Source organism: Periplaneta americana, chromosome 8, assembly GCF_040183065.1.
Source record: "Periplaneta americana isolate PAMFEO1 chromosome 8, P.americana_PAMFEO1_priV1, whole genome shotgun sequence".
Lineage (NCBI taxonomy): Eukaryota > Metazoa > Arthropoda > Insecta > Blattodea > Blattidae > Periplaneta > Periplaneta americana.
In genome coordinates this window covers 42,553,334-42,579,865 of record NC_091124.1, presented here as the reverse complement: position 1 = coordinate 42,579,865, position 26,532 = coordinate 42,553,334, and the positions used below count along the sequence as shown (strand labels likewise).

Here is a 26,532-nt window from a genome sequence, read left to right as displayed (position 1 = left end):
AACAAGTTAAATTTCATATTGTGTCTGCTTCATTTTATTACAAGGTCGTACTAGGCGGTAGATCTCTCTATAATAAAGATAGCATTGTTATAATTCGAACGTGCCGCAGCATAAAGCACAGGGATTATATTGAAGGAGGAGGGTAGGAGGACTATGCCTTATGTCGATGTAGATTTTGTTACTCTGACAGTGAAAAATTAAAGAAGGAAATACGATTGTTGTTGTTTAGTCAACTGTCCAAAGAGAGGTCTGAACCACACAAGTGATACCAAGAAGGGACCACTTGTGAGACAACTAGGCCAGGAGACAATTGGATAGGATGGTCAGTTCCTTTCCCCCTACGGAATACGATTATGGATAAAAATATTCAAATCTAAATACCCAACCAAGGGGGTTGCAAACGCCCCTGATGGTATTACACTTTTTTGTTACATGCAACTTGAGCTGTTCACTCTGAAAATCTGCAGGATTATTTCACTTCCACCATGTATTTGCAATCATTATTATCTAATTTATTGAGTATATAAACACGAAACAGATAGTGAGTACATTGAAGTATTTACACTGATATAATTGTATCACTTACCTTTTAGTCTAATACCATGTCCAATGAGACGTTCTGTCATTTATTTTTCAATATGTCCTGCTCGAGATGGTGACCAGAATTAATGCATAATTTCCATCTTTGGATGAAACCACCAGATCTTTCTACTGTTGGCTGCTGAATGGATGTACAAGCATCAATCATACATTGCTGCATGTCTTGTGGTGATACATTTCGATAGACAGCGTCTTTAATCGCTACCCATAGAAGGAAACCTGATGACGTAAAGTCTGGTGAACAAGCGGGCCAACTGGTCTACTACGTCCAATCCACATACCAGGATATTTTCAGCCCAGAACACGAGGGTTCTCAAGGCATAATGTGCTAGGCACAAATCACGCTGGTACCACATAATCAGTGTTCCTCGAAGGTTTGGCCTCCAAAGAGTAACGAAGAACGGTTCTTAAGTATCTGGCATATCGTCTGCCATTTATGAAATAAGGCCAAATAACAGTATTACAGTACTACAATTTGCCATTTTACTTTCGGACATTGTAGTAGGCATATATATATATATATATATATATATATATATATATAGTATGAGCTGCATTTATTCGTTTGCGACCTTCAATGTTTTATTTATTAGAATAGTACATTTGATATATTTTTAACAGGCTTTAAAGAGGTTAAATGTTTCACTGAATAATATGTACAGTAGTGGCAAAAAAACCGTATCGACCCTTGTAGCTGATACAAAAGAATCCTGTGCTGTGTATTGTGTCAAACTGTAGTAATTTCAATATGGATAGTGAAGCCAGAGGTATGTACAGCTATTTAATGTAAAAATACGCAGTTATCTTTGCCGAATAGAGGTAGAAATGTAATATTGATGCCAGATGAAAATAAAACTAAGTTTTTCTTTTGTAAGTTTGATGCACTGAAGGAAACAAAAGACGGTAAGAATCGAACAACTGCTATAAATTTCATTGTTACAATTAATTATACAAGACGGATCTGTTTTGTGAGTAGCAAAATTTGAATCTGTGACTCTGAAATCAGCTACGAGGGTCGATCCGGTTTTTTGCCACTACTGTATAGAGCGGTCTATGATATTCTGTACGGTCCTCGGCAGCAAGCGGGCCCGGCGTCAGCGTCTGTCATTCCCGGTGAACGAGGTCTGCTACAGTCGCTAGAGTCGGCAATTAAAATTACAGTATTCATATTTTTTAGTAACCTTGACTACAGAAGGTGTTGCAAATGATGAACCTGTGCTGTAACATATTCCTGATATCTCCGAAGAAAATCGGTATTCACACATGCAAGTTCTTTTTCTGTAATTATTCTGATTTCTAGTACAATACTGTCTTTTAATTCACGCATTGTGTGTGGATTGTCTTTGTGTACTTCATTTTTTTTAGATTTCCTCAAAAACTAAAATAGCAGGTTGAGAAATGGGGGGAGCTAGAGGGCCATAATCCTCTATTAATAACCCTGCCCTCGAATATTTCGCTTATCAAATTTAATGTTTCGGATGCTGTATGGGCAGTTGCTGAATCCTGCTGGAAATAAGCACTCTGACACTGGATCTGTTAAAAAAACGGGCTGAATATTGTGTTCTGTATCTGCCAACATTGATTGTATCGTCAGAAAATATACGGCCTATAATCCTATGTGTAGTTATAGCGCACCATACACCAACCTTCTAATTATGTAAAGGAGTTTCATGAATGATGAGGATTTTCTGTACTCCAATATCTATTGTTTTGCGTTATAATATGGCAATGTAAGTGAAACCATGCTTCATCTGTGAAAATAATTACTGTAGAATCCACAACGCCATCGGCAACACTTTGTAAAACCCAGTTACAAAAATTCACATGACTCGCGTTATCTCTATGCTGTAATTCACGCAGTATTGTCACCCAGTAAGGCTTAAATTGAAGAATTTTAATGGCTCTAAATTCTCTGCTCTTCGAAACATCCGTTTCTTGTGAGAGACGGCGGAGTGTTTTTCGAGGAGAATGTTCTAACATTTCTTCTATCACATCGAGTTCTTCCTCAGTAAGTACACTTGGGTTTCTCTTTCCACGTTTATTCAGAACTTACCCCGTTTCTCTAAACTTTCGTATGAGGTTTAATATAGTCGTCCTATGTGGAACGGGAACACCAGGAAATTGCATTGCAAAACGTCGTCGCACTGTTCCACAATTCTTCGTTATCAAGTAACACTCGACAAGATAAATCCTTTGTTGTAATATAAACTTTTCTGGTGCTATATTAATCCAAAATCTTCAATATTCAACTAAGACATAAGTACCGGTACATCAATACAACCGTCAACACAGCTCATAGGCAACTTAACAGCAGTTATCAGTTGTAATGTGACCATGTGCTGTGTCCTTGAAGGCAAGGAAAAAGAGAGAAAGACTGTAGCGTGCGACCACAGTCTAGTATATACAGTCACGAAGCTCAATACGTAGTATATATAATAAGTTGAAATGCGCACACACCGTGCATGGGCTAAGAAACATTACTTGTCTTTACTATAAGCTGCGATGGATTTCTGTCTCTTCTTACACTTGATAATATATCTGTCACACAGTTCTGAGCATAAAACACACATACACTTATCATTTGGTTCGTGGTAAGTCTTGTTGCCGCACACCTTATGGTGGAAGCCATGGGTTGCCAATCTTGTCGTCACGTATCTCATTTCATGATTAGCTTCCGTCCATGTCCTATCTTGCATCGCACACGTTGCGTAGAATTCCTCCGGTATGCTGGTTTTCTTCTCGTGCAGATCTTGTAGGAGCCGTTTGTAGGCGTCGTTCGCTGGGAGCATTATTTCGCACCTTAGGTCCTCTATCAAAAAGGTCTCTCTGGTTAGTTCGTACACTAGTCTCGATCTTGCGTTCTGTGGTAGTCCTAGAACTCTCTTCAAATACCTAGCTTTCACCCGCTCTAATTCTTCCATCTGTTTGTTTGTGAGGTATTCTTGCATCCGTAGATGGTTGCTGACCACTAGGATCGCAACTATCGCCTCATTACAGACAATGCGAAATACTGGCACAGTCAATTGTTCGTAGCATTATCACAACTCAAGCTTCGTGACTGTATATACTAGACTGTGATGCGACTGTAGCGGATCCCGTTCACCGGAAATGACGAGCGCTGACGCAGGGCCCGCTTACCGCCGAGTGACGTAGAGAATAACATGGACCGCTCTGTATGAAACATAGTGCCATTTGATGAAATTAAACCATTACTTGTGTCTCCTTAATCGACAAGGTTACAAGGACGATATACACATAGTATTAATTCCCTGATGTATATATATATATATATATATATATATATATAGCTTTTGTTTTAAACAATTTTTCATTTGACGCCTAGGAAAAAAATGATTTTGGGTGAGAAAGATAAATGGAACACTCTGTATAGCCTACGTCTTCTGCTGATTTGACATTGTTACAGCGAGTTTCCTATTCGAGTAGAAAAACGATAAACAGTTATTCTTGTAGTGGAGCAATTGTCAACCTGCTGCAAACATTGCTTCGCAACAGTATATCAACAGTAGTGACACAATATTTAACAGTTTTAAGTGGCACAATATTACGAGTAATTATGATTTTTGTATGCTTTCTTAAGATGCGAATCCTGAAGAAAGAAATATGACAAGCAACAGCAACGCAACTGCGATGAGGACGAAAGCCAAGGTCTTTGTTTTCTTGGTGCATTGAATCCTCCCTCTCGAAACGGAATCATCTCCCTGAAAAATAAAAGAAGTGATTGTTTTATATAATTTTATCTATATTTTGGCACAGCTGAACATTCAGGTCTAAGCGTGAACTGTAGGAATTTATACGGTTAGCCTTCTTGAAATAATTATTAACTACAAATGGGTTTTCAGTCGGTAGTAGTTACAGGAAAAATAACGACATATAAAGAAAAAACATACTTATTTACAAAAATGGCTTTTAGAGAACCCGGAGGTTCATTGCCGCCCTCACATAAGCCCGCCATCGGTCCCTATCCAGAGGAAGATTAATCCAATCCCTACCATCATATCCCACCTCCCTCAAATACATTTTAATATTATCCTCCCATCTACGTCTCGGTCTCCCCAAAGTCCTATTCCCTCAGATCTCCTTATGCATGTCTGGATTCACCCATACGTGCTACATGCCCTGCCCACCTCAAACGTCTGGATTTAATGTTCCTAATTATGTCAGGTGAAGAATACAATGCGTGCAGTTCTGTGTTGTGTAACTTTCTCCATTCTCCTGTAACTTCATCCCTCTTAGCCCCAAATATTTTCCTAAGCACCTTATTCTCAAAGATCTTTAACCTGTGTTCCTCTCTCAAAGTGAGAGTCCAAGTTTCACAACCATACAGAACAAACGGTAATATAACTGTTTTATAATTCTAACTTTCAGATTTTTTGACAGCAAAGAAAAGACACAGTGGCAGATAAATTAAAGAAATACAGAATAGGAATATAAGTCAATAACAGGAAAGTGGTAGATGGTATGCTGTAATTATAGACCGCTACAACATGAAATAAAATAAAATATATGGAATTGCTAAAACTTCTTGGTTCTTCAACAATCTGGAGGAAATTTGCATAATTATTTACAAACTAAACCTTTAGAGATTAATACATGTGAATTGGAAAGAGAGAAGGCTGTTCAGTAATCTTTATATAAAACGAATCAAAGTCAAGATAGGAGAAGAAATGTCAGGAGGAAGTGAAATAGAGAGAGGAGTACGTCAAGGATGCCCTTTGTTACCTACCCTGTTCAAGATCTACTTCGAGGATTTAGTGAAGAAGTGTTTTCAGAACATGGGAGGAGTAATAGTAGGAGGAAGAAGAATAAAGTGCATAAGATTTACTAATAATATGGCTTTATTAGCAGAACAGGAGACGATACTAAGGGATATGCTGCTGGAGCTAAATGACAGCTGTAACCAGTATGGGATGAAGAAAATTCAAATAAGACCATGGTTATCGGAAGAAAAATAAAGAAGGTAAACATGCGAATTCTAAATTAGACATTGAGGAGGAGACCAGTGAAGTGCTTTGTGTGGAGTGTAGTATTTTATGGGGAAGAAACATGGATGTTACGACGAAGTGAAGAGAAGCGAATAGAAACATTTGAAATGTGGATATGGAGAAGGATGGAGTGTGTGAAATGGACAGACAAAATAAGAATTGAAGCTGTGTTGGAAAGAGTGGGTGAAGAAAGAGTGATGCTGAAACTGATCAGGAAGAGAAAAATAAATTGTTTGGGTTACTGGCTGAAAATAAAACTGCCTACTGAAGGATGCACTGGAAGGAATGGTGAAAATTTCGGGGCAGAAGAAGATTTGAGATGATAGACGACACTAAGATATGGTTCTGAAACTTGACTCTCACTTTGAGAGAGGAACAGAGATTAAGGATGTTTGAGAATAAAGTTCTTAGGAAAATATTTGGGGCTAAGAGGGATGAAGTTACAGGAGAATGGAGAAAGTTACACAACACAGAGCTGCACGCATTGTATACTTCACCTGACATAATTAGGACCATAAAATCCAGACGTTTGAGATGGGCAGGACATGTAGCACGTACGGGCGAATCCAGAAATGCATATAGAGTGTTAGTTGGGAGGCCGGAGGGCAAAAGACCTTTGGGGAGGCCGAGACGTAGATGGGGAGATAATATTAAAATGGATTTGAGGGAAGTGGGATATGATGGTAGAGACTGGATTAATCTTGCTCAGGATAGGGACCAATGGCGGGCTTATGTGAGGGCGGCAATGAACCTCCTGGTTCCTTAAATGCAGTAAGTAAGTAAGTAAGTAAGTAAGTAAGTAAGTAAGTAAGTAAGTAAGTAAGTAAGTAAGTAAGTAAGTAAGGCGACACTAAGATCATATGTGGAGACTAAGATGAAGGCGAAAAAGAGGGAAGATTGGAGAATGCTGGGTTTGCAGTGAAAGACTGCCTTTGGGCAGAAAGCTATGTATAAATGAATGAATGTTAGTTGCATAGTCATCCATGATCACGTGTACGAAGAAGTGAATATGTGCACAGAGCATCATTTTGTGTAATTAAAGTTATTCCATATAGTATAGGGTAGATAAGGGTAATTGTAAACAGGGAGTAATTGTAACCAAATGCTGTGAGAAATACAAAACTATCAATATAAAAAATCTTAATTCGAGGGAATATTTAAATTAACATATTGGCTAACCTACAAAGCAGTTTGACGCCAAATAGGAGTAACTGCTTAGTTTTGAATGAATGTTTTGCAAGAGTTTACAAAAAAAGTTGAGAAAGAATTTTGCTTCACCTTCATTTTTGGCATTGAAAGTAAACGTACAGTGCTATTTTTAAGAGTATGTTGTTTTTATGAGTAATGTATGGTAGTTGACATTTATTACAGCGGTTTTGAGATCTCCCATAATCTCAGTTCATTAAATTATGACGTGTTTACATTTGCCCCATAGTTTTAATTGCTTGGGGGTAACTGTAAACATGTTTTACTATGGTTACAGTTCGTACCTTTTCAGTAATCAAAGAGACCCCCACACAACTACACTGTAGAGGATTTAGAGAGGGTTGTCACAGATGTGAGAAATAGTAACTACAGTTATCGTGAATCTCAGGAGAGGTACTGTACTGAGTTCCTATATCGTCATATATCATAGGTTAAAGGGACGAAATGTACCAGTGACCAAAATTGGAGTTGGAAGGAGTACAGCTCTTTCTTCTGAAACAGAACAAAAAATGTTCAGTGTCTGATAGCCGGTGCGAAAATTGGTGTTTACAATTACCCTCCTCTCAAAGGGGTAAATGTAAACAGGTGGGGTAAATGTAAACTAGCAATTAAGAGATGAAAAAAAGTCAACCTTATTATTTTAAACCCATTTTGAGGGAAAAGGAAGGTCTGAAAATAACACAATGTTTCTTTGTCACGCTTACCGTTACTGAGGGTTGTGTAGTCTACTGTTGAAATATATTTGAAATCAGTGAAAAGTGTTAACAATTACCCTGGTCTACCCTACATAAATACATCACCTGTCCGACTGTGATCCTTGTTTCATCGGCCAGGCTCGACTGGATAGCACGGTTGAATGCCTCTGAATTTTGAGACAAATAGGCTACATGGCCTCCGACTTCACTTCTCCTGAGTGACTGTCTGTTAACCCAAAAATTGGGTGTTTGTCTTCCTATGGACCGCTGCCATGACGGTGTCACTACGTTAGCTGACGCTCTACCTGAATGTATCGGCAGATTTCGATTTCTCTGACTTCCAAATACGCTGACAATTGCTGAAGGCGTACGAAGTTCATTTTCCTGCTGCAAAGAAAACGGTATAACATAATTAATACCTAACTTCAAATATGGAGAACTCGTGTCAATTATCAACAACTTAACTACCTACGTTTTAAACATGAAAGTAATGCACATCAGAACACACTTCATTCTCGTATAATATCAGAGGAAAGGCAAGAAATGTACCGTGTTTCATTGGGAGGAATGGTGAACGGGAGAAAATTTCTTGGAAGAAAAAGCTATCAGTCCACCGCTGTGGAATAACGGTTAGCATGTCTGTCCGTGGAACGAGACGGTCCGGGTTCAAATCCTGGTTGGGATAAGTTACCTAGTTGAGTAATTTACAATTCATGTTGAGAAATAGTCAGCTAAGCCTCTTGTTAATAACACGTATCAAAATATAATTCATTATTTATTCCGTCTTATGGCTGAAGCATTGATTACATGTGAAAGAAAAACACAGATGTGTTACATCTTATTTAGTCTTAATACTAACGTTTTCGCCCTTTGTAGGGCATCTTCAGGTACGAGATATAACAGATATCATCTAAAATCAATTACAAAAACTTTTGTTTACATTTGGAAATGACATAACTAGAGTAAAAATATGACATAGTACAATATTCATCATCCAAAACAACATTAAAAAGATCATGTTAAATATTAAAAACAAATTAAAAAGGGGTAAGTTTGCATAGCAATGAAGTAATGCTGAATACGTGATGTTGGCATACAAAGTAGATCTCAATACTTTGGTGTCCTAAATATATTGCAATGTTGCCAATAACTTGTTGAAAGTGAATAGAGAAGCATACAGAGAGCAGAAATCAATGTGCTGATCATAGTAAAATCAATAAATTACCAGAAATATAAAAACATATAAAAAAACCTGATATTACTAAATGTAGAGTCGTAAAAGCAAAATATGAAGTGGATAATTTCGATGGAGCGAGTAAAAGTCTTGTTAAATGTTCTGTGATCTCCTATAAAATCGTGCGAAAAATCTAAATCATCACCGTACACAGGTTGTTGAAATGAAGGGATGTACAATAAATACATCATACGAAAAATCTAAATCATCACCGTACATAGGTTGTTGAAATGAAGGGATGTACAACAAATACATCATGCGACAAATCTAAATCATCACCGTACACAGGTTGTTGAAATGGAGGGATGTACAACAAATACATCATGCGAAAAATCTAAATCATCACCGTACACAGGTTGTTGAAATGAAGGGATGTACAACAAATACATCATGCGAAAAATCTAAATCATCACCGTACACAGGTTGTTGAAATGAAGGGATGTACAACAAATACATCATGCGAAAAATCTAAATCATCACCGTACACAGATTGTTGAAATGAAGGGATGTACAACAAATACATCATGCGAAAAATCTAAATCATCACCGTACACAGGTTGTTGAAATGGATGGATGTACAACAAATACATCATGCGAAAAATCTAAATCATCACCGTACACAAGTTGTTGAAATGAAGGGATGTACAACAAATACATCATGCGAAAAGTCTAAATCATCACCGTACACAGGTTGTTGAAATGAAGGGATGTACAACAAATACATCACGCGAAAAATCTAAATCATCACCGTACACAGGTTGTTGAAATGGAGGGATGTACAACAAATACATCATGCGAAAAATCTAAATCATCACCGTACACAGGTTGTTGAAATGAAGGGATGTACAACAAATACATCGTGCGAAAAATCTAAATCATCACCGTACACAGGTTGTTGAAATGAAGGGATGTACAACAAACACATCGTGCGAAAAATCTAAATCATCACCGTACACAGGTTGTTGAACTGAAGGGATGTACAACAAATACATCATGCGAAAAATCTAAATCCTCACCGTACACAGGTTGTAGAAATGAAGGGATGTACAACAAATACATCATGCGAAAAATCTAAATCCTCACCGTACACAGGTTGTTGAAATGAAGGGATGTACAACAAATACATCATGCGAAAAATCTAAATCATCACCGTACACAGGTTGTTGAAATGGAGGGATGTACAACAAATACATCATGCGAAAAATCTAAATCATCACCGTACACAGGTTGTTGAAATGAAGGGATGTGCAACAAATACATCGTGCGAAAAATCTAAATCATCACCGTACACAGATTGTTGAAATCAAGGGATGTACAACAAATACATCATGCGTAAAATCTAAATCATCACCGTACACAGGTTGTTGAAATGAAGGGATGTACAACAAATACATCATGCGAAAAATCTAAATCATCACCGTACACAGGTTGTTGAAATGAAGGGATGTACAACAAATACATCATGCGAAAAATCTAAATCATCACCGTACACAGGTTATTGAAATGGATGGATGTACAACAAATACATCATGCGAAAAATCTAAATCATCACTGTACACAAGTTGTTGAAATGAAGGGATGTACAACAAATACATCACGCGAAAAGTCTAAATCATCACCGTACACAGGTTGTTGAAATGAAGGGATGTTCAACAAATACATCATGCGAAAAATCTAAATCATCACCGTACACAGGTTGTTGAAATGGAGGGATGTACAACAAATACATCATGCGAAAAATCTAAATCATCACCGTACACAGGTTGTTGAAATGAAGGGATGTACAACAAATACATCGTGCGAAAAATCTAAATCATCACCGTACACAGGTTATTGAAATGAAGGGATGTACAACAAACACATCGTGCGAAAAATCTAAATCATCACCGTACACAGGTTGTTGAACTGAAGGGATGTACAACAAATACATCATGCGAAAAATGTAAATCATCACCGTACACAGGTTGTTGAAATGAAGGGATGTACAACAAATATATCATGCGAAAAGTCTAAATCATCACCGTACACAGGTTGTTGAAATGAAGGGATGTACAACAAATACATCATGCGAAAAATCTAAATCATCACCGTACACAGGTTGTTGAAATGAAGGGATGTACAACAAATACATCGTGCGAAAAATCTAAATCATCACCTTACACAGGTTGTTGAAATGAAGGGATGTACAACAAATACATCATGCTAAAAGTCCAAATCATCACCGTACACAGGTTGTTGAAATGAAGGGATGTACAACAAATACATCATGCGAAAAATCTAAATCATCACCGTACACAGGTTGTTGAAATGGAGGGATGTACAGCAAATACATCATGCGAAAAATCTAAATCATCACCGTACACAGGTTGTTGAAATGAAGGGATGTACAACAAATACATCATGCGTAAAATCTAAATCATCACCGTACACAGGTTGTTGAAATGAAGGGATGTACAACAAATACATCATGCGTAAAATCTAAATCATCACCGTACACAGGTTGTTGAAATGAAGGGATGTACAACAAATACATCATGCGTAAAATCTAAATCATCACCGTACACAGGTTGTTGAAATGAAGGGATGTAGAACAAATACATCATGCGTAAAATCTAAATCATCACCGTACACAGGTTGTTGAAATGAATGGATGTACAACAAATACATCATGCGAAAAATCTAAATCATCACCGTACACAGGTTGTTGAAATGGAGGGATGTACAGCAAATACATCATGCGAAAAATCTAAATCATCACCGTACACAGGTTGTTGAAATGGAGGGATGTACAACAAATACATCATGCGTAAAATCTAAATCATCACCGTACACAGGTTGTTGAAATGAAGGGATGTAGAACAAATACATCATGCGTAAAATCTAAATCATCACCGTACACAGGTTGTTGAAATGAAGGGATGTACAACAAATACATCATGCGTAAAATCTAAATCATCACCGTACACAGGTTGTTGAAATGAAGGGATGTAGAACAAATACATCATGCGTAAAATCTAAATCATCACCGTACACAGGTTGTTGAAATGAAGGGATGTACAACAAATACATCATGCGTAAAATCTAAATCATCACTGTACACAGGTTGTTGAAATGAAGGGATGTACAACAAATACATCATGCGTAAAATCTAAATCATCACCGTACACAGGTTGTTGAAATGAAGAGATGTACAACAAATACATCACGCGAAAAGTCTAAATCATCACCGTACACAGGTTGTTGAAATGAAGGGATGTACAACAAATACATCATGCGAAAAATCTAAATCATCACCGTACACAGGTTGTAGATGATGAAGGGATGTACAACAAATACATCGTGCGAAAAATCTAAATCATCACCGTACACAGGTTGTTGAAATGAAGGGATGTAGAACAAATACATCATGCGAAAAATCTAAATCATCACCGTACACAGGTTGTTGAAATGAAGGGATGTACAACAAATACATCATGCGAAAAATCTAAATCATCACCGTACACAGGTTGTTGAAATGGAGGGATGTACAACAAATACATCATGCGAAAAATCTAAATCATCACCGTACACAGGTTGTAGAAATGAAGGGATGTACAACAAATACATCGTGCGAAAAATCTAAATCATCACCGTACACAGGTTGTTGAAATGAAGGGATGTACAACAAATACATCGTGCGAAAAATCTAAATCATCACCGTACACAGATTGTTGAAATGAAGGGATGTACAACAAATACATCACGCGAAAAGTCTAAATCATCACCGTACACAGGTTGCTGAAATGAAGGGATGTACAACAAATACATCATGCGAAAAATCTAAATCATCACCGTACACAGGTTGTTGAAATGGAGGGATGTACAACAAATACATCATGCGAAAAATCTAAATCATCACCGTACACAGGTTGTTGAAATGAAGGGATGTACAACAAATACATCATGCGAAAAGTCTAAATCATCACCGTACACAGGTTGTTGAAATGAAGGGATGTACAACAAAACATCGTGCGAAAAATCTAAATCATCACCGTACACAGGTTGCTGAAATGAAGGGATGTACAACAAATACATCGTGCGAAAAATCTAAATCATCACCGTACACAGGTTGTTGAAATGAAGGGATGTACAACAAATACATCATGCGAAAAATCTAAATCATCACCGTACACAGGTTGTTGAAATGAAGGGATGTACAACAAATACATCACGCGAAAAATCTAAATCATCACCGTACACAGGTTGTTGAAATGAAGGGATGTACAACAAATACATCATGCGAAAAATCTAAATCATCACCGTACACAGGTTGTTGAAATGAAGGGATGTACAACAAATATATCACGCGAAAAGTCTAAATCATCACCGTACACAGGTTGCTGAAATGAAGGGATGTACAACAAATACATCATGCGAAAAATCTAAATCATCACCGTACACAGGTTGTTGAAATGGATGGATGTACAACAAATACATCATGCGAAAAATCTAAATCATCACCGTACACAGGTTGTTGAAATGGAGGGATATACAACAAATACATCATGCGAAAAATCTAAATCATCACCGTACACAGGTTGTTGAAATGAAGGGATGTATAACAAATACATTCCTGCAGTCTTAGAAAAAAGTTTTGTCACATAGATAGTTTGTAAGTTCCAGAAAGGAGGCAGTGCGCACGATCAAACATACGATGAAACAAAACTAATTTTATTACCTCAACTAGTCTTTCTCTTGTGAACCAGGTCGCTCGTCCTCTGATCATGCGCACTGCCTTCTTTCTGGGACTTACAATTTATCTGTGCAGCAAAACTTTTTCTAAGACTGTACACTGAGTACTGGACGTGTGGGATTGCTGCACCACTTGAAAGGCCTATGTATGAATATTACGACAATATGAACAGTTGTATTTGAAAAAAAAAAATGTGACTTGTGAGGTTTCTGCAACTCACGATTAAAGTATAATGTAGTAACGCAGACACGTTCTGACGAGCACACCCCACAGTACACTAGATAAGAAGCACCAACAACCACAGTTTTAATACTTCGATAGGGAAAAGCTGCTTATTTGCATTCAGTAAGAGACCCATCACGCACAAATAAATGAAAGCATTAATCACCTCATACAACGAAAGGATCGAGTCAAGCTCACTTTGCCAATGTAGATCCCATGCTTCTCTTTCTGGGTTGGGAAGTTTTAAAGCACTTCCAGTTGCTTCCGCCAAGACAGACCAGTCACGTCCTGTGAAATTATATCGCACAGAGGAGCACAATTTTAATCCCACTTCGATATATTAACCCTGTGTTACTGTGGTGAATAAAAGTTACTTCTGTACTGTGGTGAGGTGTGACAAAGGAAATAATGCTGACAGACATTAAGATTTTTGGGTACATCTGCTGAAGCATCTACATCAGCTGCTACTTTTGCATATGTTGCTGCTTTTACATATGCTGCTACTTCTATATATGTTGCTACTTTCACGTCTGCTGCTACTTTTACATCCGATATGTCTATTGTTGAAATGTCTACATCTTCTACTATTTTTACATCCGTTATGACATCTCTTCAAAAGTCTATAGCCTCTGCTACTCTTATATCTGTTGCTACTTCTATATCTGCTGGTAATTTTATATCCATTATGTTTACATATGTTGAAACATTCACATCTGTTACTACTTTTACATCTTGCATGTTTACAACTGTTGCTACCTCTATATCTGCTCCTACTTTTACATTGGCAATGTCTACATCTGTTGCTACTCCTACATTTAACTCCAGCTGGTACTACTTGTACATCTGCTGTTATTTCTACACCTACTGCTAGTTCTACTATTGTTCTACTAACCTGCTTTGGGGATTGGTTTCGAAATCTGGACGTCAGCTCCTCGAGACTCAAATTCGAGAATTCAGAAATAGACCTTTGAAATTAACCTTCAGATTAGAACAGGAGCAAATGTTTAATGCAACTATTAAACATACTAATTCTTAGTCATTTTACCAGAAAAACTAAATTATTCCTTTAAATAAATTAATTATATAGTATTTGATATATTATGCCATTCAAAAGTCAATTCAAATTTAAAGAATTATAGGTATAATACAGTATTTCATGTAAAAAAACATAATCATTGCTGTATTAAGAGAACAATGGATCTTGCTTTTACAAAACCTTGGGAATATGTCCGTCGTTCTCTTGATCAACAAACGCCATTTTTTGCTACATAATGTACAGAATTTTTCAGGCAATGTCATGAAACATTCCCAATTTTTTGCCAGTTAGAGTCTTTCAGTTGTTGCAGTGTTGTTGGGTGTGGCATGGAAACTAGTTTTTCAAGGTAACCACATAATCAAAAGTCGGCCGGATTGAGATCTGGACATCGTGAGGTCCACATTGTTGGAAATTGTAATTAATTGTTTTGCAGGGGTGTAGATGTTAGAGTAGTGCGCCACCCTATGTTCTCCAGGTTGTGATTCCTAAGTGTGGGGATGTTGAAATTCTGTAGCATACTGTAGTAGTGCTCCCACTTTACTGTGACGGTCTCTATTATTGAATTGTTATCTTCTTCGAAGAAATATGACCAATGATTAATTGTGAAGTGAAGCCACACCGTACAGTGACTTTCAAATCATAAAGACCTTGTTGAATGAAAATATAAGGACCATTTTAAGATCAAATTATGCATCACGTGTGTTAATGTCATCATTAAGAAGTCTACAACATATGTCCAGCTAACGATCATTATTTGGATCTCTGCTAGCACAAATAAAACAAAAGTAATATATTTTCTCCTTGTCACTTTCTTCGCTGATTTTATTTCCTACAAGTATGCACTAACATTTTGTCCTAAAATTCTACAAATATTACCATATTACCACAACTCATTTGAGGTGCCTGAATATCCGACAAACATTAATAACACCACATTTATTTCTGCTTATCTCATTCCTTATTGAAAGCACCTCACCAGCAGTGACATCACTGATTAACTTTGGTCTTTCACATTTTATCTTATCAGCAACAGAACTTGTTTCCTAAAACCTTCAGATTAAATCCAATTGATTACGGAAGAAATATGAGCTTTTTTTAACTGTTAAGTGCTCTAAATTTTCTCAGACCTTGAGAAGGACTCCATGAAAGAATTGGATCAGCTGTATCGTATCTTTTGATTACAGGACCATGGAGTAAAATTTCAAAATTATTGTAACAGTACTATTAAAATAATTAATATGTGAATCAACAAAATGATAGCTATGCAAATGTAAAAACTGATAAATGAAAAACCTCACTGTTTGCTAACACAATGACTTTCTTGTTTTAACTTATACTTCAAATGATATAAGACTTACATAAAGATTTGAATTTCAAAGTGACTTTTGAATGCCATATTTTTTTTAATAGCTTTTCACATAGATATTCAAGGTATATTCTCAAGAAGCAGAAACATTCATTACATAAATTCAAGACGTAACAAAATATCTGTTTGTGGCTATTGCAGTTGCATTTTTGGAAACCTTAAAGAGAAAGTAGAATATTAAACAAGGATCAACTTGGAGCTCATGTTACATTAAAGATTATGTGAACTGGCCCTGCATTATGTGTGAATTTCCTTTCTTCAGGCTTACTTGTGAAGACACGTAGGGTGATACCAGGAGAGGGGTTCAACCGACGAAGACCCATCCGATGGACCTGATCATCGCCGCGGAACACACAGCTGAACATGAGGGTGAATTCGCAGCTGGGGCGCAACATAGAGAATTGGAGGATGACATCCGCACATTTGGTGCAAGGCGAATACGACAGATAGAGATCAACAGACCTGAAATAACATGATGTACTGTGAATAGTAGGACGAGGGTTAAGACTAGAAACTAATCACTAAAAGATAAGTATTAGGAACTAAAATATAAAAATAAAGAAATCAGATTAAAAATAAAAATAAATTAAATAATACTCGTATATATCACATAACTACAATCTAAAAATAAAGAAATTACATTAAAATAAATATAAATGGAATAATAAATATCATGTATCGTGACTACCACTCCAATTTCTGGGGCTGTTACTGGAACACATGATAGCAGAATAAAACTTCCATCTCATTTGATACTCAGCCACCTTCTTCACATTAATTCAGGTTTTTAAAAACTTATTTTTTCTCTCCTTTTTAGCAGTCTTCATAATATAATGTAATGTAATGTAATATAATATAATATATTGTATCATGGTACTCTTTGTCGATGACAACCTGTAGTGGTTACAGGAAGAAATTAAATAAATAAATAAATAAATAAATAAATAAATAAATAAATAAATAAATAAATAAATAAATAAATAAATAAATAAATAAATAAATAAATAAATAAATAAAAAATAAATAAAAAATAAATAAATAAATACATAATAAAATGTAATATAATATAATATAATATAATATAATATAATATAATATAATATAATATAATATAATATAATATAATATATTTTTAGTAGGTTATTTTACGACGCTGTATCAACATCTCAGGTTATTTAGCGTTTGAATGAAATGAAGGTGATAATGACGGTGAAATGAGTCCAGGGTCCAGCACTTGCTCGTATTGGGTTGAGGGAAAATACCGTAAAAAACCTCAACCAGGTAACTTGCCCCGACCGGGAATCGAACCTGGGCCACCTCGTTTCGCAGCTAGACGCGCTAGCCGTTACTCCACAGGTGTAGACAATATAATATAATATAATATAATATAATATAATATAATATAATATAATATAATATAATATAATATAATATAATATAATATAATATAATACTCAAACAAAGTGTTGCATATCATTTTATTGCAAACGTATGAAGAAATAGGCGTAAGAATTTCTTGACAAGTTTACAATAAACTAATACTATGTCACAACTTTTTAGCAAAGACATATTGTAGTATTTCTCCTTAAGTTTGCAATATGATAACATGCAACAGTTTCTTTGAGAGCTGTAATATAATGCAGAGTGGCCCAAAGTCACTACCCATTAAAAACAGATAGAATGGTAAAATGATAGATACTTTATTGACAGCTAATTGATTTATTATAAAGCAATGCACTCTTGTGTTTACATTAATAACAGTCACTAATTGTTAGATGAAAATGAAAGGCGGGTAATATGAAATACATGGGGAGATTGAAAATGTAATCCAAGTTGAATAATGGGTAGTGACTTTTGGGGCACCCTGTGTAATATAAATTACGACGAAGTGAAGAGAAACGACTAGAAGCATTTGAAATGTAGATATGGAGAGGAATGGAGCGTGTGAAGTGGACAAACAGAATAAGAAACGAAGCTGTGTTGGAAAGAGTGGGCGAAGGAAGAATAATGCTGAAACTGATCAGGAAGAGGAAAAGGAATTGGTTGGGTCACTGGTTGAGGAGAAACTGCCTTCTGAAGGATGCACTAGAAGGATTGGTGAACGGGAGAAGAGTTCGGGGCAGAAGAAGGTATTATATGATAGACAACATTAAGGTAATTCTGTATATGGAACATTTGTGGAGATTAGGAAAGATTGGAGAACGCTGGGTTTGCAGTGAAAGACCTGCCCTTGGGCAGAAAACTATGAATGACAATATAACATGACAGTTGTTACTCTGCAGTGTGATATCTTTGTTCCTTCTCTTGTACTTGCTGGAGTGCCTTGACCTCAGCGTGGTCCCCTGTGTTGCACTTGCTGAACTCCCAGACAATGACATCTACGTTATCAAAACGTGCCTTTGCCATCACCACGCAACTTTTGCGGAAAATGGGGCGCCCGTTCTTGTAAAATTCATTCCACCTGCTTCTGAATAACTGGCGGTCTTCTGGCGGAATTAGGTAGAGCATCTGCGCATTGTTACGGCGGCTTCTTCCCCCTCGCCCCGCGAAGGACACATAACGCCTTTGTCCTCGCGTCATATGAGAACTTATGTTTCAGCAAGACTCGTTGGTAATCATGGAAACGCTCAGGTAACAGATGAATTCTGAAAGAAATATAATATACGAGTTATTATATGGGAATAGCGATTGTCAACTGATTAATGCTAGAGACTGGGTTGTGAAATCGATCGTAGTCAAACAACAGCTGGACTGGCAACTGACCGATAATGAAGAACTTAACATGAGAAGGAAAGAGAGAGAAAAATAAGTGTGGGAATTAAACGATGGAAAGGAGAGAAGGTAAAAGAAAGAAATAATAATAGACAATATAAAATAAAGGAGAAGAAAATGAAGTTTAAATGACTAAGGAAAAGAAAAAGGATAAAATAAGGGATATGAAAAGAGAATTGAAAAAAAGGAAACAAAAGAGCAAAGAATCTGAAACAAGAGACTGCGAAAGAAGACTGACTGGAAAACAAAAGCGATGCGGAGAGAAGAGAGGGAAAAAAATGAAATAAAGAAAGGAAGAAAAGCAAGAGAGATAAAATGGAAATGAAAAAGGAAGAGCAAATAAAAATAGAAATGAGAACGGATGGGAAGGCAATACAAATTAATTCTTAATATTCTTGCTAACAGAAGTATGGTTTAGATCGGTGATATTCAATATTTTTTGTTAGCGTACTCCCAAAATACATTTTCTTTACTTTCATAATCCAAACTCCATTGTAATTATTTAAGAAACATGCAAAATTAATTATTATTATTATTATTATTATTATTATTATTATTATTATTATTATTATTACGTTGTTGTTGTTTTCTAATGCCAGGCGTTTGACAACAAAGTCATTCGACCTCTTGCACTCCAATATTTTTCAAAGATATTATCATGACCAGCCACTGAAGCACAGATTTTGAGGTGTTCCGAATCCATTTCTTGGTTGGCTAGTTCAGTCTTCTTGGCTGAGTTGATTCTGTACCATTAAAATAGTCCCCGCCCAGAGATCCGATTGGGGGACTATTTTACCTCCGGATAATTTTACCTTAATGGTACTCATTTCATATTGGAGTGAAAATGGCAAGTTGTAGCCGATTTAAGTGAACACATTATTATTATTATTATTATTATTATTATTATTATTATTATTATTATTATTATTATATATGCAGTAGTTATTGTGTAATAAAATAGTATTGAATTATGTAAAATGTTATTGAAGCAAGGAAAAATAAGGCTCTTGTACAAGTCCAGCACGTCGCACCGTGAAGTTAACCCAGGCTATGGTATGGATGATGATGATGATATGTAAATTAATGGTGGTGAAAAGAATGCGAGGTCCAACGCCGAAAGTTACCGAGCAATTTAGCTTCAATTGGTTGAGGGAAAACCCCGGAAAAACTGCAACCAGATTACTTGTACCAACCAAGATTTGAACCGGGACCGTTCCAGCTCTATTTGATTTTGATTTTCCTTGCCTATGGCAATATTTATTTAAGGGTGGAGATAAGTGAAAATATGATAACTTTTGGTGAAGAATAATTATTTTCATTATTAAAAAATGCAGGTATGTTGCCAACTTTACACTTCGGCGAAGTTTTAGCACACTACAGCGGTTTGTCATTAATTAGGTCAACGATTTTAACCCTTAACGTGGCAAAACTTCATTTCTCACACTAGTTTATTAAACCGTGTCGGACCGTAAAGAAAACAACTATAGCAATGTCCATATTTTATATGTTGTACAATATTATAGCATTGTGAAATTGTAATTTTCTTGCCATTTTTTTTCTATTGTTCTATTAAAATTATAGCATAATAGCCTATTAACCTGTTGTATCCTATAGGATACTTTGTCAATTTAAGGGTTAAAATGCATGAAAACTTTTAAACTCACTTTTCCGTTAATTTTTTGATCACTTCTATGCATTCACGATGCTAAGGATTCCACAAATTTTATGCTAGGAAGCTGGAATTTTTACTTCATATTTTTTAAGGTATACTTAACAAAGATATGTTGCATTTAAAAAAAAAAGAAAATAATTTTTGAATTAAATAAATAAAACGTGGTTGCAGTCTGTAAATTTTATAAATTTGCTTATGAATAGATTTAATTCTTCCCCCTATGTTTGCACACTAAAATTAAATAATGTCAGAATATAGAAACTTTGTAAACAGGTAAAAGGTTTTATAAAAACAATTGAGACATGACGCTTGGAGTTTTGGGGAGAAGAACAATTTTCAAAATATGAAAATTACTTTTCTTTAATTTAAATAACTTTTAAACTATTGAACCCATAAATCTGAAACTTGAACACACAATTATTTTTATCAATAAGAGTAGGCCTACTATGTGTACAAGAATTCAAATCTCTAGCTGAAAGACATATATTATAAAATTGAAATTTCACCCATCGTCCCCTTAAACTTTAAGTCCATCCTTACATAATCTAAAAATTACACATGCCAAGAAAAAAGGAGTTTCAAACAATCCAAAGGATTTCGTTAGTCTCCTCCTCCCTGCCATGTCTTTTTTTTTTTTTTAGAAAATAATTATTTTGTAAGGATATAAGATAATGAAAAGAGATTAGCAATTATTTTTACGTTCTTCTAATCTTCCGAGAAATTTAGTGTTGTGTGTAAAACTACTACACTTATATTTTTAGTTCCGAATTTTGTTGGAATATTACAGAAACCCGTATATCACACAAGGCTGACTCAGATAGGCCTGCAGTCAATACGTTTTTTGAACGAGATGGTCATCGTTATGATCAAAGCTCGGAACTTGGGGACTTGTGTCTTTGAAAGTGGCTAAGCGACCGGACTTCAATGTCAACACCGCTTCCAGCACAGAGGTACTGTCAGGTCTGCTATAAAAGTGGTTCCTGGCTGGAACAACACAATGATAATATTATGGTAGGTTGAAACAAGTAATTTTATAGCATATATATATATATATATATATATATATATATATATAAACATGCAAAATATATGAAATTTACAGTTCTGCTCTGTATATTTTATTACAGTGTATGACTACATACATTCGAATATTTTTCGAACCCATACCTTCTTCGTCTGTTAGTTAAACATGATTTGAAACGAAAGAAACTTATTTCCACGTCACATGAAGTGACGGGAGCAAAATTAATTTTTTTATTTTATTTATTTTAACTAGCTACCTAGTGAATACAAATTACATTTATAAAACAAAAATGTTTCTAGCCACTACCGTAAGAGCCAGGCTCGTGTACGGTGTGGTCTTAGTCAATAATATAACATAAAATTTACAAGGACACTTTACTAAATACAGCAAGTAACTTAATTCAAACCAAGAAATACAACACAACACAAGAGCAAGAATAAAGAAGAAAGAGAAAAAGAGAGAAAAATACACATTTAATATAAATTGACAATTCGACAGAAGCCAGTGATATTCAATAAAAACAAGAATATAGTAGACAGAAATAAAAGGTAAAAAAATACATTTGTTAATATTATATTATATCGTGGATAATTTTACAAATTTATTTTTTAAAAGCTTCAATTTTAAAAAATTTAAAATTTGGAAAATGGTTTGTAATTGTATTATAAAGTCTTAGGCCGAAATAAAGTATTGAATGTTTTCACTGTCAATGTTTCCTGTTCGATTTTCAGTAGTTGCTAGCTGATCTCGTATCTGAGAAAGATAAGTATCCTAAATTTGTCTCGAAAATAGTTATCAATTTCTATGTCGCTACTAGGGAAGGTTCCACTACGACTTGATCCATGGCTATGGACAAATTTTCCACCGATTTAAGGGACTGCAATGTATTTCAATGAATGCCCGTTTCCAATCTCTAGTTTGTGTTTGACACAAGTTACAAAATATAAACTCTCCATTCGAAGAAAATAATGTATCTCCTCAGAATTCCTCCACGAAATTCTGTACCTAAATTTTAAGAAATATATTTTCAAACGTATACAATACCCATTCGAATAATACGTATTTTCTTATTTTCAAACAGACCGTTTACCTCTAATTAATTATCTGAATGTCATTGGTTTCGACGCGACACAGTTTCCTCGTCCGTCTTCCTGTCATTCGATGTGACCACTTTCTTAGTACACACGACTGTCCCTGAGACTTGCAGAGTGAGCTTTGTGTACGTTGTACCTGTAACCTTACTCATGCACACGACACACAAGTCCCCAAGTTCCGAGCTTTGGTTATGATTATGGTTTCCTGTTGTATGCACATTTGTCACGCGTGAGTGAAGATCTTTTGAAATGCAGAGTTACATAAATAGAGAAGTAACGTGTGGAATGATTGCAATATACGTACACATGTTTAATTCAAATTCCAGCAAAATTAATAACATGTATTAAGGTAAAACGTACAACGTATACATGAAGGCAAATGTTTTAACTTTTGAGTTATAAATAGATCAATTTTTATAGTTGCTTGTGAAATCATTGCAGGTATCTTAGAATTGCAGTTCGACGAAAGAATTATAAGCTGCAATATCACAAATCAATTGAAATTTTGTTAACGCATAAACAAAGGCGAAGAGTGAAAGCTCTATTTTTTATATATCTTTTAAGATAGAGATTTGATTTTTTGTACATTTACTCCGATTGATATCAGTAATGATTTCTTTAAGTTTCATGTTTATGGGTTCAGTAGTTTAGGGGGTTAGGTATAGCTTGCATCAGTAAAATTTTGGAAATATTCAACATTTTTTTCTCCATTACTGTATCTTGCACAATAATGGAAATTAGTATGTGTAAAACACTGTCCTTCTGCTATGTGGAAAAAAATATTTTTACGATTAAAAAAAATATTTACATATTTTTTTCAAAATTCAGTTCACTGTGCAGTGATGAAGCGTTTCCCACATAACTCAAAAACTATCCAACATTCTGTGATGAAATTTCTTGTGTGTATTTATGCATGTCATATCTACAATATGATGCAAGATCTCTTCTCTACCTTTGATAGATTGTCTGATAAAAATAAATTAATTTAAAAAATGGCCAAATATCAGTATTTTCTTCTAACACAAAATAAAAAAAAATATTTATTAAGTAATGTAGTTCAAAGAGCATGATATTGTAAACATGAATTTCAATAATAAAATAAAAGAGAGAGAACATGAAAAAGTTAACAAATTTATGAGTTATGTGGGAAACGCTTCATCACGCATGTTTTATAGGTTATTCTTGTATAAGCGTACTAAACGTGTTTAAAAGTTTAACTGAAAACGTTTATGAGCTTGACATTAAAGAAATCTGGTCACACTTTCTGTTCGTACGGTGACGTCATTAAATTGTAGTAGGGCTTGGATGACAAATTATATTTTTAAAACGGAGTACTTTATAATCCAGTCAGCCTTGATAAAACATGAAACGGAAACAAATAAATGTGACATAATAGATTGAATATTATTCGTGCACAAATGGAAGTATTTAACGAATGCGGGGAGTATAAAGACAGAAATAGTTAATTTAACATAATGTAATTCTGAAGTATTTAATTGTGGTATTAATTTTCAAATGAATCCAATTCTCTGTAATGACATATTATTATTCATTAAAATTTCAAACTGACGTCATATTGATGTGTGAATCGTTTCGACTATCAATTGCATTGTTGTCTGGAGACTAGGCGTCATGGAAACAGGGTTGCCAAATTGGGCGATTTATCCCAGCTTAGGCTACATTGAAAAGGGCAATCGTCGAGTAATAAAATTATAAAATCGCCCAATCGCCCTTTAGGCTATCTAAAAATCGAAAGGACGAAATTTGACTACATTTTATTTCTTTCTGTACGTTTATATAGGTTTTCTGACCATTTTTTAAAACCGGAAGTCATTGTTGCTTATTATTGACAATATCTTTTCGACGTGCTTCGAATTCTCTTCAATTCTTCTTCCCTATATTCCATGATCAATATCTTGCATTCTGACGTCATAATGTGATAAGGTCGCAAATTACGTGTTATCGTTCGCGGCATGGGCACAGATGTATTATGGGGGCCAATCTCCTTGTAGGTTAAATGTTAAGAATGCTACTATCGATATGTATTATTGTTATAATCGACATAAATATGTAGGCAACTTCTAAATTAACAGTCAGTTTCATATTGTTGACTTGCAACCTACTTCAAAATGGAAATAACAGCAGTAATATTAAAATATATTTTCCCTGAACCAAAAATATAATACAACTAAAATCACATCAGTAATAACAAACTGATTAATTTTTTTTATTTAATTTTTTGATTTGGTAGCATTTATTGCTCATCGAATATCGAATGCTAAAAACGCTAATCCAACCATTACACACGATAAAACTTATTCCTAAATATTGGGTATATCTTTCAAGATATAACAACCCCTGTCTTTAGAATTTAGGCTGGATGATAGTGTGAAAAGATTGAATATTATTGTTTTTAAGTGTAAGTTATGTAATTGGCTAATTGCTCATCCATTTTATAATATAAATGAATATCTTGAATTCAAAATTATACAGGATTTATTTGTATAAGACAATATCTATTGCAATTTTTGTAATTGGATAATGACTGAAACGTAAACTATTACACTTTGACTGCTAGAGAGGACATTAGTGTCTCCACAAGCATTCAAAACTACGTAATGTACAAAAAACATGCTGGTAGTCAACGTGTTAAATTATATTATTAAAAACTACATGCAACTCGCAAATTGGTGACAAGTACTCAGCACAATCTGGCAACTCTGCATGGAATCAGGAAGGGTTTATGAAGTAATTAACGAGAAGGCTCCGCCTTGTTAAATTTAAATGCGGGGAGTCTAAAGACAGAGATGGAAAGAAATATCGAACTTTTATTTCAAATCCCAAACACCTTTACAATCCCAACAATGCTCACAATAACAATCACGAACGGCATAAACTTTTTACGCAATTAGAGAGATTCGATTAATTTTTTGTCACTGGAAAGGTGAATATATTAAAATCCACATGCTGTTCACTCTCCCTGTATAATTTTGTCTCTCGCGCTTACAGCCCTTGAAGAATGACCTAAATTCATATGAAGTGGAAGTAAAAATCGTTACGAAGTGACATATATCGTGCACAAAAGACCCTGAAATGCATTACACTGAATATGTGTTTACCTGAATTAAGCTGATGGCGTAGAAAACAGCACGGAGTTCTATCAGGACTGACACGACACACGTAGTCAATACTACTGACCCGAAGCTTCTATCGCAATCAATCCGATAAAACTTCATAGGAAGAGGAAACCCATTCCTTTCCCTTCGCTATCGCTTTTCACTCTGGTCACGTGATGATAACATTTCGAGTAGGGCAGCGATGTCAAGGTCAACTGCACGTGTAGACATAGCATTCGTTCTTAGTAGACGGATGGAAAATAGATGAGAGTTACTCACCAGATGTGGACACCGAGGGCCTCGAGTAGACGGACGAGGGAATTCATACTGTCGGTGACTCAGAAGACGAGAGCGGACTGAGGGGGAAGGGATGTGAACAGATAACGTAAGACAACACATGCAATATTTGTACTGCAGTAAGCGGAAACATTAGGTCTCCTTCTGTTCAACTTAGCTTTAATTTCCATACGCATTGTTACTCATGTTTCCTGCACGAGTAATAACCTGGATACTGGGATGCTTATCTGAGCGATGTTTATAATAATCAACAGCGATAATCAAGAAGGTCACATTCTTTCCGCTCGTCTTCTCCTGAGTAACGGACAGTACTTCATATCCGGTGCCAGTGTTGCCAACTGGACGGAAATTCCTTCAAAACTTACGGAATTTCAACGTAGCGGACGGGAAAAGAATGGCTTTGACGGGTGACAGATTTTCCGGCGGAAATTGCGATTTGCATCACCTTTTGACTTTTTCTTGC

The 26,532-nt window shown here is 35.5% G+C and overlaps 1 protein-coding gene across 2 annotated transcripts; it reads right to left on the bottom strand.

Moving 5' to 3' along the window:
* Positions 1-1,157: 1,157 nt before the first annotated feature.
* On the bottom strand, positions 1,158-26,532 carry LOC138704681 (uncharacterized). 2 transcript variants are annotated; one of them, XM_069832806.1, is made up of 6 exons: positions 25,776-26,532; positions 18,370-18,739; positions 16,363-16,556; positions 13,859-13,980; positions 7,610-7,891; positions 1,158-4,319 (listed from the first exon to the last, which is right to left on the bottom strand). In XM_069832806.1, the coding sequence occupies exons 2-6, from the start codon at positions 18,672-18,674 to the stop codon at positions 4,194-4,196; spliced, it is 1,029 nt and encodes a 342-aa protein (XP_069688907.1). In that variant the 5' UTR covers positions 18,675-18,739; positions 25,776-26,532; the 3' UTR covers positions 1,158-4,193. The 2 variants fall into 2 exon arrangements, with proteins under 2 accessions (XP_069688907.1, XP_069688908.1); XM_069832807.1 differs by having other exon boundaries at positions 7,610-7,888.

Bases quoted from the DNA above. Each gene is read 5' to 3' on its own strand.
- LOC138704681 (XM_069832806.1), bottom strand. From the start codon at position 18,674: ATGACGCGAGGACAAAGGCGTTATGTGTCCTTCGCGGGGCGAGGGGGA. The intron at 13,981-16,362 runs GTAAGCCTGAAG...ATAATTTCACAG, and splicing joins CACCCTACGTGTCTTCACAA to GACGTGACTGGTCTGTCTTG. The intron at 4,320-7,609 runs GTGATGTATTTA...TTTATTTTTCAG, and splicing joins CAAGGATCACAGTCGGACAG to GGAGATGATTCCGTTTCGAG.